The sequence below is a fragment of the Colius striatus genome, chromosome 2 (assembly GCF_028858725.1).
Source record: "Colius striatus isolate bColStr4 chromosome 2, bColStr4.1.hap1, whole genome shotgun sequence".
In the NCBI taxonomy this organism is placed as follows: Eukaryota; Metazoa; Chordata; class Aves; order Coliiformes; family Coliidae; genus Colius; species Colius striatus.
In genome coordinates, this window is record NC_084760.1 from 17,113,844 (window position 1) to 17,128,992 (window position 15,149).

The following is a 15,149-nucleotide window of genomic DNA, read 5'->3' on the forward strand; positions in this document are numbered from 1 at the left end:
GAGGTCTTCAAGACCCGCCTGGACTTGTTCATATGTGGCCTGATCTAGATGACCCTGCTTCTGCAGGGGGGTTGGACTAGATGATCTCTAAAGGTCCCTTCCAACCCCTACCATTCTATGATTCTATGAATATATTTGAAATCTAGACTTAGCCTTTTTATTTAAGGGACAAATATCCCTAGATGTTCATTTTAACAGTTTGGATGCTTCCTCTGATTCAAAATAGCTTGTATAGTTTCTTAAACTTTTCACCTTCAGTTTGAAAGCACATTGGCCATATCTATTGTTTGTAGAACTTGAACAATTCATTATGTTCTCATAACACACAATATCATTAGATACTAAGAGATTATCACCTACAGTCAGGGTGATATTCCAGTGTCTCTTGGTTCTTGAGGGTTGAATGTGTTTTATTTACTCAATAACTATGACAGTCACTATGAATTCTTGACTTAAGAACTGCAGACTAAAGAGGAGTTGCAGGTGGATAACACTTCTTGGCAGTTATTCGTGTAGGATAGAGTTGTTCTCTGAAGCATGTTACAAAACTTGATTACTTTTATTTTGCCTTGAGCTGTTCTGTGAAGGTGCTAATCTCCATTTGCTGTGGCAAATACTAGATGTGGTGAATGCTGTTTGTGACTTGTTTGGGATGATCAGATTTATGGGAATTGCAGTCTCTTACTGGGGCTGACAGCTCAGAAGACGATGTTCAGGACTAGTATCGAGTTTTCAAAGTCTTTTCAGAGTGTTGTCCTGCGTTCTTGCTTAAATTTTTTGGTTACTGCTGAATGTGTGTTAGCATGTGATTTATTAAACAAAGCCAACACTTCTCTGAAGAGTAAGCTTTCTTTGACGTGAAGTAAATTTTCAGAACAATTGTTTTACTCAAAACTATATCTGAGATGAGTTCTCTTGATAGATACACATGTGAAGTCTAGCAAGAGAGAGAAACTATTCTCCTATAAGATTAAGGATAATTAGGACTTTGTATAGATGTGTTGATGTCACCACCTTGCTTTGAAGGCCTTCAGAGAAGCATAGGTGCAGTGAATGCTGTCTTGAAGCTGGTGGGCTGGAGTATTCATCTTTTTTTTTTAATAAGCTTTTGATTTCTCACATACGCTTCTCTAGAGAGAACTGAAAGAAGAAACTGTAGGCAATTGCTTGGATAACAGCCATGCTGGCAGTGTTAGTGCAGACTGTAGGTGCTGTCAGGAATCAGTTTAGTTGCTTCAGAGATGGCAGGCTTTCTTCCTGCCTTCACAGCTGCATCTTATACATCAGGGAGCTTGTCATCATGACAAGCAAGAGGTGTGAATATTTCATGTCCTAAGTTTACATGGCGATAGCTTAGTGTTAAGTGCTTTACTACTTCTAACAATAGTTTTTAATCCATGTTTGCCAGATGACCTGAAACTTCCTGGAAGGTAGGTCATGCCATGCCATAGCATGGTGGCTTGACTTGGCTGGCTGCCACATGCCCACCCAGCTGCTCTCACTCCCCATCAACAGAACTAGGGAGGAAAGAAGATGAAAATGTGTAGGTGGAGACAGAGGGCAATTGTGTATCAGTTACTGTCATGGGTGAATCAGTGTTAAGGAAAACTGCCAATTAAAATTGATTTGAAAGATAAAAGAACAAAAACCATATAAAACACCTTTTGCTCCCCAACCACTCTTTCCCAGGCTTAACTGTACTCCTTTAGTCCTGACTCTGGAGCGGCACAGTCAAGATGGATAATAAGGAGTTGATACAGTCCAGAATACCTCTTCCTTAAACTTTGTTCCTATTCCAACTGTAGTTCCTATCACAAGAACCTTCATCACTTGAGATCTGTATAGGCTGCAACTTCTATCAGAAAATAACCACTTTTTCTAGTGTAGGTTCTGCATGGGCTGAGTGTGGTTATCTGTTCCAGTAGGGTCCTCTTAACAGGCTGGTAGGGGGATGTCTGCTCCATTGCTTGGGGCATCACCTCATTCTCTAAGCTTGATTGTCTACAGGACTATTATTCACTTCTTTTCTTCTTGCTTCTCTATACTGTCTGGTATGCTTTCTGTAGATTTTTTTTTTTTTCCCCAGAGGGGCTACTGGCTTGGCTGTAGGATTCAGCTGTGTCCAACAATGGCTCAGTTGGAGCCAAGTAGGAGTAGTTGTCCAGCACAGGGCAGCCTCTGGCCTCTCCTCAGGACACCCCTACAGCCTGTCTGCTAATAAAACTGAAGTTTGTGGGTCACACAGTTATTCCTGCTCAGAATGAAGACCTAAATTCCATTACTATCTTAACGACTTGGGATTACCTATAGAGGAAACAACTTCATTTGACTAAGATTTGAGAGCAGGGATAGAAGGCAAACAGCTCTAAACTTAAATGAGGATGTTGTAGATGTCAGGGGAATGTTTAGGATGTTAAAGGGAAATACCAGGAGAATGATGTAAGCAGAACATGGATAATGTCAGAAAAGACTGATCAGCTTGTGATTTAATTATGTGCAATATCAATAGAGAAATACAGTAATCAATTAAATATTTCTTAAATATTTAGCTTGATTTAAACTGAAATGCAATCCAACTTTCCGTTATGATCTAGGAATACCATGTTTTTGCTATTGAGAAATGCCTGTAGTGACATTTTGTTCTGTTGTTTTTTTTGCCTACCAATGTCTTTTAATCCTATATATTCAAATGTTAATTAAAGCTCCAAATAAACCACCTCTTACTGTCTTCTGCTTTAGCTGCTTCCTTACTTGTCTGTGTAGAGACTTTCTATTAAGATGCTAAAGGAATTCATTTCAGGCAGCAGTATAAGTTGTATTATTTAAACTAATTATTTGGTTTTTTAATGTCTGCAGTCTTGCATAAAAACAGGATTCACTTTTTTGGCAGTTAGTTGTATACATACTAGCTTGTAAAAAACCAATCAAACAAAAAACCAAACCAGAAAAAAACACTTAAGCAAACAGAGGTGATCCAAGTGCAAGTGTAAGTACAAGACCCCCAGCTCTAAAACCTGTTCTGTAACAAATGATTGAGTGCCAGTGGATATGAGGTCTGTTTTGTAGCTGAGGGTTATGACAAAGTGGCCTGGCACTGGAGCAGTTCAAACTGATTGTTATGAAGGAAGTAACATAGCTTGAGGTATGATTGTCTTGAAGTCTGCCTTTCAAAAAGGCTGGAGAGTAGGAAATAAGTTTATCTTGCATTTGGAAGTTAGCACCCTTCATCTATATTAAGAGAAGGCTTTGTTTTTTGTTTTTGTAAAGGCTTTAGTAAATTGCTCTCTGTTTGGCTGAAACCCAGGCTTTTTGGTTTTGCCTATTCTAGTACTAAAAGCTTTACAGCATCAGTTGATAAATAGTCCTGCTATGAGAACAAGAGATTTGGATTAAGCACTGTCCTTTACTCTGAAGCTGAACATGTGCTTGTTCTCAGGGGTTTGGATTCTATCTCGTTTATACTTGTGACACAAAGCAAAATTACTTGGTAAATTTTTGTAGCTAAGTGTCTCTAGAACCTTTGAAGATACTGTAGTTGATTTAAAACTAATAAATTGTACAGTGGTGTCCCAATAAGACTGGATGACAGATATTTGTCCTTTGCTGTAGATGACAAGTAAAAGATAAGGAATGTATAGCTGCTGCTACAACGTTTTTCTAGCCTGTCTTGGACTGGACAGGCTGGATCCATGGGCCAAGATCAATTGTATGAGTTTCATCAAGGCTGGGTGCTAGGTACTGCACTTGGGCCACAACAACCCCATGCAACACTACAGGCTTGGGACAGAGTGGCTGGAAAGCTGCCCAAAGGGAAAGGACTTGGGGTGTTAATTGACAGTTGACTGAACACGAACCATCAGTGTGGCCAAGAAGGCCAATGGCATCCTGGCCTATATAAAAAATAGTGTGACCAACAGGATCATGGAGATAATTGTCCCATTGTACTTGGTGCTGGTGAGGCCATATCTCAGTTCAATTTTGGAGCCCTCAGTAGAAGAAAGGCATTGAGGTGCTGGAGTATGTCCAGGGATGGTCTATGAAGGTGGTGAAGGGTCTGGAGAACAAAGTTGGTGAGGAGTAGCTGAGGGATCTAAGGATGCTTAGTCTGGAGGAGACTGAGGGGAGATATGATCACTCTCTACAACTACTTGTCAGAAGACTAATGAGCTGAGTGTTGGTCTTTTCTCCCAAATAAGAAGTGATAGGACAAGAGGAAATGGCCTCAAGTTGTGCCACAGGATATTTAGATTTTATATTGGGAAGAGTGTTTTCACCAAGAGATTTCTTAGATGCTGGAACAGGCAGCCCAGGGAGGTGGTGGAATCACCATCCCTGGAGGTATTTAAAACATGGGTGGATGAGGTTCTGAGGGGCATAGTTTAGTGGTGGACTTGGTAGTGTTGGGTTAGTAGTTGGACTCGATGATCTCAGAGATCTTTTCCAACTGAAATGGTTCTATGATTCTATGATTTAAGTATGCATAATCAAGACACTTATGTTATTTTTAATTAAGATCTTGAGACAGCCATATTTGTCTGAATCTACTTGACTCAGACCAGTCATAGAACTGAAAGAAAACCACCTTTGAAAGAAAGTGTCTTTTTCCTCTGAAGATAAGGATGAGAAGGAACTTTGGGGAAAAAAGAATGTACAGTCCTCAAAATATTACTTTCAGTTCTCTAAACCTATTGCTAAGTTTCCTGAATTCTTCCTGTTTCTAAAAATAAAACTTGATATGCTTTGACTATGTTCAGGGACTGTGTTACCAAGCTGTTTGCGTACTTTAATCTAGCCCTTCAAAACTGAAAACTCTGAATGCGTAAACCCAGCTTAACTGTTGGTCGGCAAAGTCTTTGTTTACTCCTGGTAAACTTTGTTTAGCATTTCATATGCCACCTTGTCTTAGACAAGACATTATGTTCTTATTTTGTATGTCAGGCAGTTCTGTACTAATGTGTAAAACCTTACAGAGGAGCCTTCTATTTATAGTAGTTGTTAAATTTTCACCTGTACTTGTCTTTGCTTATGAGTTGCTAACTAAATAACCATAGCAGTTATCCTGTTCAAGAATTTGAACTAAAAAGTATATGTTCTCCAAAAGAAGATGGAGACAAATTACTCAGCTAGTGCAGCTAAAGGGGTATGGAAGATGTCCAGAAGAGGCCTTTATCTAGTACTTGTGGTCATAGTAATCTCATTTTCATCACTTGTGGATATATAGCAGTTTAGTTTTTAAGTAGCACTTCTCTAGATTTTCTTAACTCAAGTATTTTTACTGCTACCATAGTATTTATCAATTTATTTTTTTCTAGTCCATTTTCAAGCCTTTGCATCACTTCAGAGTTAAATTTCTAGGTAACTGAAATCATTATGTCAAAATACTGTGTGAAGTTGATAATTTCTGTAACTTGAACATTGATAATTGCTTTGAAATACTCAATACTGATGAGTAACTGAGAGGATTTACATGTATTTAGGCTTGGTTATTTGTGTTTTACATCACTCTCCAAGTTAGTTTACTCTTGAGTGGGTAATGCTACAAAAGAGAGCTCTCATGTGGGAAAGGTGAGATGTTCCTTTTTAGCTGTGCACAGGTTTTCTGCTTTTGGAAGATGAGCACACAGGTAAACGGCTGAAGGAAACAAATTCTAACTTCCTTTAAACCCAAATGCCTGTATGTAGGTAAGGTTTTCTGTGTAACATAAGATGTACAGGTTGTGCATTCTGCTAAATGCTGTGTTCGTTTAGTGTAACACTACTTCTATGTTGCAGACATTTGTATTATACTATGGTGTGGAGTGTACCGTCATGCTTGATTCTGAGCTTAGTGTATTAAAATGAAGAGATGATTCTCATTTTAGATGATCTTTTTAAAGGCCTGACATAAACCCTGTTTATCAGAGGAAACATGTTGTTAACACTTCTCTCAGGTATTTACCAAAAAATTACTATTTCAAGTTTGTTTAAACTCTGGGGTGGTCCAAGTTCATTAGTTCTTGATTGGAACTTTGACAGGTCTTCACTTCTTCCATCAACTGCAAGCACTTTAAGTTAAACTGTAATAAATCTTTGCTTCTAGATTGTATGGGGAGTGTTCTTCATCATTGTGGCACTGCTCTTCACTGTCTCTTTGTTCTTGTCAAAGTAAGTATGTTTTAGTATTTTTTTCTTACCCACTTAAACTATGTAGTTTGTGCTCTAACATCAAAATCAGGGGTGGTTTGCTTCAACAGTCAGTCCACTTCTATGCTACATTTCTGCAACTGGAGCTGTATTTCTCATTATCATAGTATACATTGAAACTGAGAAAAATGTACTAAAACAGATTCCAAGGGCATGGTTTAGCTTTATTGACTGTATGCAGCTGAAATCAATTTGGATTCAGCAGAGAAATTAAGTATATACGTTAAAGCTCAGTTGAGGCTACAGAAGTACTCTGTTTGCTTGAATGAATCTTACTGCATTTAGGGACTTCTTGAGCTGGATAACAGGTGCTTAAATTTTAGCAGTAAATGACATGTATAATATCTTATGATTTGCATTACCTTGTAATTGTCTTGTGCTTTTGAAAACAATATAGCCAGCTGCAGATCTCGTGGATTTTAGTGAAGATTGACACTAACCAGAGGCATCAAATGTTGGCATTTTTAGTTTTTCAGACTCGGCAAATAAACGATTTGACCCAAACTAGGGAAATGCTAAAATGCCAAGGAGACATAAAAATCAATTTACTTCTTCACAGGACAAGTGCAATGAGTGTGGTGAAACAAAGCATGTGTCTATAGGGATATGAAAAAACCTGTCAATCTCTAGGCTTAGTTTGGCTTTTTATTTGAGCTGCCCTTTTAAATGAAGCTGAAGACAAAGCTGTGTGAGAACTGTGGTACTTACCCAGTTTTTCTTAATTACTGCAGTCTGGACAAAGCTCTGCATTCGGCTGGCTTCAATTCGGGATTTATAATTTTAGGAACTAATCTCACCAATCCATTGAATATGTTGTTACCTGTTCTTCAAACGGTAAGTACAAAATCGGTGATATACGTATGTAAACATGCTCCTCTCTGTTTTCTGGTAAGCTGTCAAAAGGCAAATTGGGCTTTTCCCCAAGTAATTATAAGTTGTCTAGAAATGTGTTCTGTAAAAGCAAGGTAACTTCTTTGTTAACAGTTACTAGATTGTTGCCGCTGCCGGCAACATCACCAGGCTGCCCACACAGCTCACTCAGCCCACTGACCACTGAGGGGACAAGATCACTACATACTCAGTATGGATGGTGCTTTATTCCAGTTTATTGCTTGCACCATGCAGTTTTATCTGTGAACACAAGCATCTCCTTTCACTCCACCGCATGCTCACCTCTTCTGTACTCTCCACCTCTCGCGTTACAGCCTGAGATCTACCAGACGCCAACAACACTAGATCTTGTTATGGGAATCTTGGGTGGGTGGAAGCCAGTTTCTGAAGGAAGGTGATGCTTGAAACTGACTTGCATCTGATGAATGTGGCAATGAAAAATAATACCAATGAAAAAAGAAATCACTTGTAGTTGTCAAGCACAAAAAAGCAACTTTCTCCTGTGCCTTAACTACATTCTAGTTGTTTGTTGTGTACTTGATAGTTTATCCCCTAAGTAAATGCACTTTTACACTTTTAAATGTATTTATTTCACCTTGAAAGTTTTATTATACTGTATGCAGTTACAGTATGAATCAGTCTTTGAAACAAACTCTACGTAAGAACAGACATGTTAACTTTAGTAGGGTTGGAAGGCAACAAAGTCACATGAATTTGGCAGTCAGTTATGACTAAGGTGAGAAAAACAAAAGCCTTAATATAAGTTGGTGCTTTACCTCTAGTTAACTCTTCCTATATTCTCGGTATAATGGATTGGCAGAATCCATTGCTTCCCCATGTCTTTTAAAACTCTCAAACACTTAAGCTTTTAGCTTACTGAGGAAAGGATTATTCAGCAGCAGTATTACCTTAAGCTGTTGTTAATGTAAATGTAAAAAATCAAGTATTGTATGCAAACAGATTCAGAAATATTAAAAAATAGAATGCCTACGTAGTCCTAAACTGAACATTGTCCCTATGCACTTGCTTTTAAATGTACTTTCAGAATAGAATTAAGTGTATCTTGACCTAAAAGATGTGTAATGCTGCAAAATCAAGGCAAGCTTTAAATTAAGAGAAATGCTCAGTTACTTTCCCAAACTAGTTCTGTAAGCTTTATTAGTTGCAAGCCCTATTAGCTGTATATGGAGCAAGCTCTGTAAAACTTTTAAACTCAGATGCTATAAATAGAGACTATTTAGCTTTAAATGGGGAAAACTTGTTTTGCTAGTTGGAACATTTTCTTATCTTTTTTAACTGCTTGTGTTTTTTCATGTTTTAGGTTTTTCCACTCGATTACATTCTTATTACAACTATTGTGATGTACTTTATCTTCACTTCAATGGCAGGGATTCGAAATATGGGCATATGGTTCTTCTGGATAAGGGTAAGTATGACTTAAGAGTTTAATTTGTTAAACATCTTGCTGAGTGTTATAAATATGACCTACTTCATCCTTATCCACCAAGGGCAAGTCCTCTTGTTGTCCAGGCCATCCTACTATCTTTGCTGGACTGGGCTTCCCGAGTTCTGGAGTTGGCTATGAAGACCAAAGCAAAGAAGGTGTTCAGTAGTTCAGCATTCTCTGCATCCTCTGTCACCAGGGCATCCTCTGTGTTCAGCAGCAGACTCACAATTCCCCTTAATCTTCCTTTTGCTGCTCATGTACCTCAAACCCTTCTTATTTTCCTTAACTTTCTTGGCCAGGTTTAATTCTAAAAAAGCTTGAGTCTTCCTGATTGCACCCCTGCATGCTCTGACAATGTTCCTATAATCTTACCAAGAAATCAGGTGTTCTTTTTTTCACCTCTCAGATTTCTACCTTCTCCCTGAATTTGAATTTATTCAATAAGTAATCATTTTTTATGTACTGCTTCATAAATATTGTATGTTGCAAATAGCATTGTCTGTATGTCTAATGTGTGTTAGAAGCTTATTGTCCAGATTTTGTGGCTTTTGGAAGGTGCTCCATTTCGCTAAGCTATTAACCAAAACTGACGTGTGAGTTTGATAAGCAATACAGTCTTGTGTTGAAAGATGACTTTCAAGGGTTTAATCAATAGTAATATCTATAGAGTAACAGTGAAGGCTTATATTGTTTCCTGCAGTGTAAAGGGGAAATGTTGCAGCTGTATGGCATCCTCAGAGCCTGGAAGTATTGTCATGACTCCCTCCTCTGTTTCATTACACTTTTAGTCAAATCTAGATAGACAACACTACATGTTGACCGAAGGACACAATATTATTTGATAGACCAAGCCACAGTTTGGTATCAGTGATAAGTAACACCTTATAAATCTTCCTACTAACTGCTGATGTATGAATGTTCTGGGTTATTAACGGAAACAGCAGTTACTCGGTTAAATACTCAGGCTTTGAAATTCAGGTGAATACATCTGAAAACCTACTTTATCCTCTGGCAACTTTAATGTTAACTCAACTTCAGCAGTTTCCTGTTTCTGTCAGTAGAATTAAAGCTGTTTCTTGAATTAGAGGATTTTAAATGTTTTCAGGAGAAAATTTTTTTTTATTATGTTAATATCTATGGTTTCTGATTTTAGCTTTACAAAATCCGACGAGGAAAAACTCGACCTCAAGCACTCTTGTTTCTCTGTATGATACTTCTGTTGATAGTTCTTCATACAAGTTACATGATCTACAGTCTTGCCCCTCAGTATGTAATGTATGGAAGCCAAAAATACCTGGTACAGGTGAGATGCATTACTTTAAATAAAGTAGCATTACCTTCCTTATCAATGTACTATATAGTGACTTTTATAGCCAGGACCATTCTCAGTTTTGAAGACTTTTGTAGCCTTTTTTAACTACTAGTAGGTCTCTTTATAATATACAAGCCAGAAACTGGCCATACCAAATGTAGCACAACTTAATTCCTACAGACAGTGTAGAACTGTTAATATTGCTTTTCTGCTTTTAAGACAGCCGCTAGCTTCCACTAGATTTTGGACTGGTGCCCTTAGATTGCTGAGTAATTGCAGTGAGGATTAGTTTTAGTGTGTAAGGCTGCCTACAGGCTGAAAGCAATGGTGTTCTGTAGTTGTTTGTGCTCTAACCTTGAGCTGAAAACATTTAGTAAAATGAGGAACTTGTCTCTATCGGCTCTTTTAGTTTAAAGAGAATAGATGCAGAAGACTTTGAGCAAATGGATTCCAAGTAGAACTGAAGTAATATTAAAAATGCTAAAGAAAAAGAACCTGGTAACTAAAATGTGCTGAATGAATGTGGTGGAATTGTCCCTGCAGGAAATGAGCCAGTCAATAAATGCTACTTTACTGCTGTCTTGCAATCTAAATTGTCTTGTAATGGCAGGTTGGTCATCGTGATATCAAGGCAAGCACAACAGTAGAATCACTGTAGGGGTCTTAAATATTTAGTTTTTAGGAGTTTTAATGCATTTTTATTGGATTTTATGCTAGATACAGGTAATACAAACCCCCTTGTGCTTAGGCATCTAAAAATTGGCTCAACTTGTTGGAATTAGCAGCAAGAAACTAAGCTAAAAACAGGTTTAAGAAAGCAGTTTGCTTCTACAATGAGTTTACATAACTCCTGACATGATTGCTTACTCTGTATGTAGCCTGTAATACTATATAGCTATATCTGAATTAGTTACGTGCTGAAGTCCATGCAAAAGACGATTTGTAGTTTGTTTTAATATTGTAGACTGATTATCTTTACAGTGCAAAACCATTTTGGGTGAAAGGATGGGAAAGACAGTTTCATTAAGTATCCTATCAAGCTTGTCTTGAAGCCTTTCAGTGACCTGAAAGACTTTCATGATAAAGCTTGCAGATAACAAAAGATTGAAGACAAAGACAAATAAAGGCTGTAGCTCACATTTGCTTTATGAATAAATAAAACAAATGTGTGTATATTGAGGAGAAGTAAGACTTTGACTTAAACAATTGCATGTTAGCTGTTTATGGCAAATAGTATTTAAACATACATAGTTTGTAACGGAAAGGGTGAAGGGAACGGTGCACAGCAGTAAGGAGACTCTTATGTCATTCAAACAGCTATTGAAATACAGTCCTGGTCAACACAAGTAGGATTAGCTGGAATGGTTGAGCAGAGCTACAGCTTTTAACTTAAAAAAAGGGAAGGTTAAGTTAGCCATCCTGGGTCTTCTGTCACACTTTGAAGAGCTGTGATAAAAATGCATAAAGTAACTTGAGTAGAAACTGACTTTATTGTTAAAATAACACGAAGCATAAAGAGTACGGTTACTATGGAAATGAGGAGTAGCCAGGAACATACACAGGAACTAGACAATTCAAACACATTTTGTACATTTGGCAAGCTTACTGATGGTTGAGTAGTTTGTACAGTCTAGACTATCATTGCTCCCAGATACCACAGTCCGTTTCATCATATAAATTAACATGACTGATAACCTACACAGTATAGGACCAATCACTACATAGGCAATATTGCAAGTCAGGAATTAAAAGGTCAGCATTTGCCACAGGTTGCACTGATACTTTTCCACATTTGAAGGCCAGAGTGCTTTTCTTCCTCAACCTTCCCATTGATAATTTGGAGGATTGGAGCTGAGGTGCAGGACACTTGAGTGTCATTTCTTGGTTCTTACTGATGATGAGAGAATCCCTTAAGTGGCCAGAGGTGCAGATGGACCTTTAAGTTCTTGATCCTGAGCATAAGCAGGACCAAATTTATGTAACAAACTGTACTTGAACCCTTTATATGATAGCTTGTTATTTTCTGAAGTGTCCAAAATGTGTCAGCTCTTGAAGCACACATACTGAGTTAATGTATTTGGTTTTATCCCCTGCTTGTCCATGAGGCATCAACTTTTGGACTGGGTATGGTAACTGGAACACTAATTTTACTCTACCAATATTCATACTAAAAACATCTGAGACCTGAGTGCTCTACTGCACAATGCTAAGTAAAATATCATGTGGATATGCCAACTAAATGCTTGTGGGTTAAGATTAGAGGGCAAATTAGCATGGATGGTACTGTACTTGAGGTTTGATTGACTGCCTCTTCAGAAAGAAGCATCAGATGATCCTTTAAGATACACAGTTGAGCATAAGCAATTCAGGAGATTTCTGGACTGTATTAATGACAAGTTCTTCACAGACTGTTAGAGCTGATGTAGGGAAATACTGCCTTGGATCTGGTGCTGAGGAGGAAGAAATGATCAAGGACCGTCTTGGCTGCAGTGAGCATGAGTTGGTGAAAGTTCAGAATCATGGGAGACCAATCCTTAAGATGCTGTGATTCAGTGAAATAGTAGAATAACATTCCTGAATTCAGGAGAGCAGATTTTTCAGTGACCTGCTTGGAAGAGTTATATGATGTAGAAAAAAGTTCTATACTGGCAAAACTATGATGTTTTCTTTAATTTCTTTCTACATTGGGTTTGTGTGGAGCTATTTTTTGCTGTGTAACTGCAGCCCCTTTCCCCTGTTACCAAGCAAAAAATGACTCCATAGAAACCCAACACACTTTCACTGAATGAAGTGATACTGAACTCTTCTGGTGTCTCGCCATAAATATTTGAATGTTGGAAATTCTAGCTACATAAAAATGAAAATGATGTTCAGCAGATAGAGTTAATGAGAATTGCTATGGTCAGAGGATTGGTGATGTGATTCTTAATTTTCATTAGGAAGTGTTACTATGAAAGACTTTCTGTTGTCTTTTGGAATGTTTCTTTTTAAGTTTTGTTTAGTGAAAAGGTAGAAAACTTTTGGAGTACATTTATGAAGTTTTTCCTTGTGTAGGACAGTTGAAAGAACTGCTAGGGAAAGAAAGTCTAGTTTTATGACTTCAAGGTATACCCTAGTGCCTTGAGCTCATGGAAAGCATTTAGAGTTGAATCCGTATTTGTCAAAAGTCTTGAATTACAGGATTGTTTGAAGGATGATACCTAACTTCAAAAAAAAGCATAGATGTTATCAAAGGAAACCCACATATCTAGCTGCATATTGTGTTTTAAATTTCTATTACTGAGAATAAAGATAAGACAGACAAAATTTTGAAATGGCAAGGTTATGATTATTCTGTGCTTTTTGCATGCCTCTGTACACTTGTACAATGTATAATAGAATTCTCCTGAAAGAGGCACTCTGAGCAGTTAGAAGTGTAAGCTGTAACGGTGAAAGCCAGCTGGAATACCTCTTAGAGATGGGCCACTGCTAAATCTACACTGAATTAAAATTTAATATATTCTATTCTTATCCTGTTTTTTGTCATCTTTTGATTCCACTTCACTTCCTAATTCCTGTTCCTAATCATAGTCCTTTAGGATCAGTTTCTTCTAAGGCAGTAGTGTTCCACACACTTCCATGGGTTTCCCTGAAACGAAGTTAACTGCTCATACAAACTGCTACTTTTTCAGATAGGCACTTGGTTGTTTCTCTTGAATGTTCAGAGTGAAAGCTGAATTGACTTAGAATCGTAGAATGGTGGGGTTGGAAGGGACCTTTAGAGATCAGTTCGCATAGGAACATGTCCAGGCAGGTCTTGAAGACCTCCAAGGAAGGAGACTCCACAACCCCTCTGGGCAGCCTGTGCCAGGGCTCCCTCACCCTCACAGTAAAAGTTTTTTCTTATATTTAAGTGGAACTTTTAATGTTCCAGCTTCATCCCATTACCCCTTGCTCTGTTGCCAGAGACCATAGAAAAAAGAGATGCCCCAACCTCCTGACACCCACTGTTTAGATATTTGTAAATGTTAATAAGTTCTCCCCTCAGTCTCCTCTTTTCCAGACTAAACCACCCCAGTTCCCACAACCTTAACCTCATAAGGAAGATGCTCCAGTCCCCTGGTTATAGTGGCCCTGTGCTGGACTCTTTCCAGAAGTTCTCTGTCCCTCTTGAGCTGGGGAGCTCAGAAGTGGACACAGGACTCCAGACAAGGCCTCACCAGGGTAGAGTAGAGGGGGAGACGAACTTCCTCAAGTTGTCAGAAAAAAAGCTTAGTTTTATGTGTCACCTTGTACTGATTTCTGGTAGTTTTAAGAGACATATTTTCTTCAGCCTGAAGGAGAAAGGTTTGTTTATTTAGAGGACTTCCTGTGTAGGAAATCAGAAGGGTGAAAATATGTACAGTAGATAAGACCCACTGAAGTGAATTAGCCTAGGAAGAAATCCTTGTAGTACAAAGGATTTGTATTGGACTCTGCTAAAATTGTTCAGATTATCCAAAAGTAAGTATGGTACATAAAGTTAACGTAGTCTCTTGAGAGAGTCAGTTTTCTTTAATGTTTGAGACATTTAAACGGGACTATTCAGGGTTTCAATGGTGCCTCATCACCAAAGTTGAATTGCAAATTGATTTTATGCACAACTAAAAGGATTAATTCCAGAGACCAAGTTTTTATTTTGAGTCTTCAAGAAGGACACAAGCTATTAATTCTTTTCTAAATGAAAGCAGGTTTTATCACTGACAGCTTACTCTGCATGTACTGTTCAAAAATGATCTTAGGCTTTGACAGAATATTCTAAAGGTTTTTTTAGTGAAATTAATAATGTGTTGGGAGATGTGTGTGTTTCAGGGACTCATTGTGTATGGAAGAACACTGCTGCTAGACTAGTGTACTAACTTCCTGTGTTTATAATGCAGAGTAATAAAACAATTGATGGCCAGCCAAGGAATGTGACATTTGTATCTAAAGACTGTGATGCAGATGCACCTGAAGGTAAGATAATTGTTGTATTGTATTTCCTGTGATATATGCATGCTCTGTACTAAGCAGCTCAATCTAATCTCTTCATGTTTTTGGTTTAGTTTAATAGGAAACTGATGTATAGCTGTGTTCAGAAAACAGCTTGCTTACAGCTTGCTTAATTTGAAGAAATTATTTTTTAGTAGAAACCATGTGTGATAATGCACTTCAGTTAAGTCTAAATCTCCAATTTGCTTTAACATGTGTGTAGAAAACCTTAAAAATAAACACTAGCTGGTGAAGTTTAGCGTCTGAGGTGTCTCTGCAGTGTATATGCTTATACAAACATGCTAAGAAGTGTTGTATTAAATTTCA

General features: G+C 37.9%; 1 protein-coding gene across 1 annotated transcript in view; it reads left to right on the plus strand.

The window, feature by feature from the left end:
• Positions 1–15,149, plus strand: part of LMBRD1 (LMBR1 domain containing 1) — a 78,544-nt gene that overhangs the window by 50,713 nt on the left and 12,682 nt on the right. Inside the window, exons 10-14 of the mRNA XM_061989842.1 lie at positions 6,080–6,144; positions 6,915–7,017; positions 8,396–8,500; positions 9,675–9,824; positions 14,732–14,807. Of these exons, the coding sequence (XP_061845826.1) occupies positions 6,080–6,144; positions 6,915–7,017; positions 8,396–8,500; positions 9,675–9,824; positions 14,732–14,807 (499 nt within the window). The remainder of the gene's footprint in view (positions 1–6,079; positions 6,145–6,914; positions 7,018–8,395; positions 8,501–9,674; positions 9,825–14,731; positions 14,808–15,149) is intronic.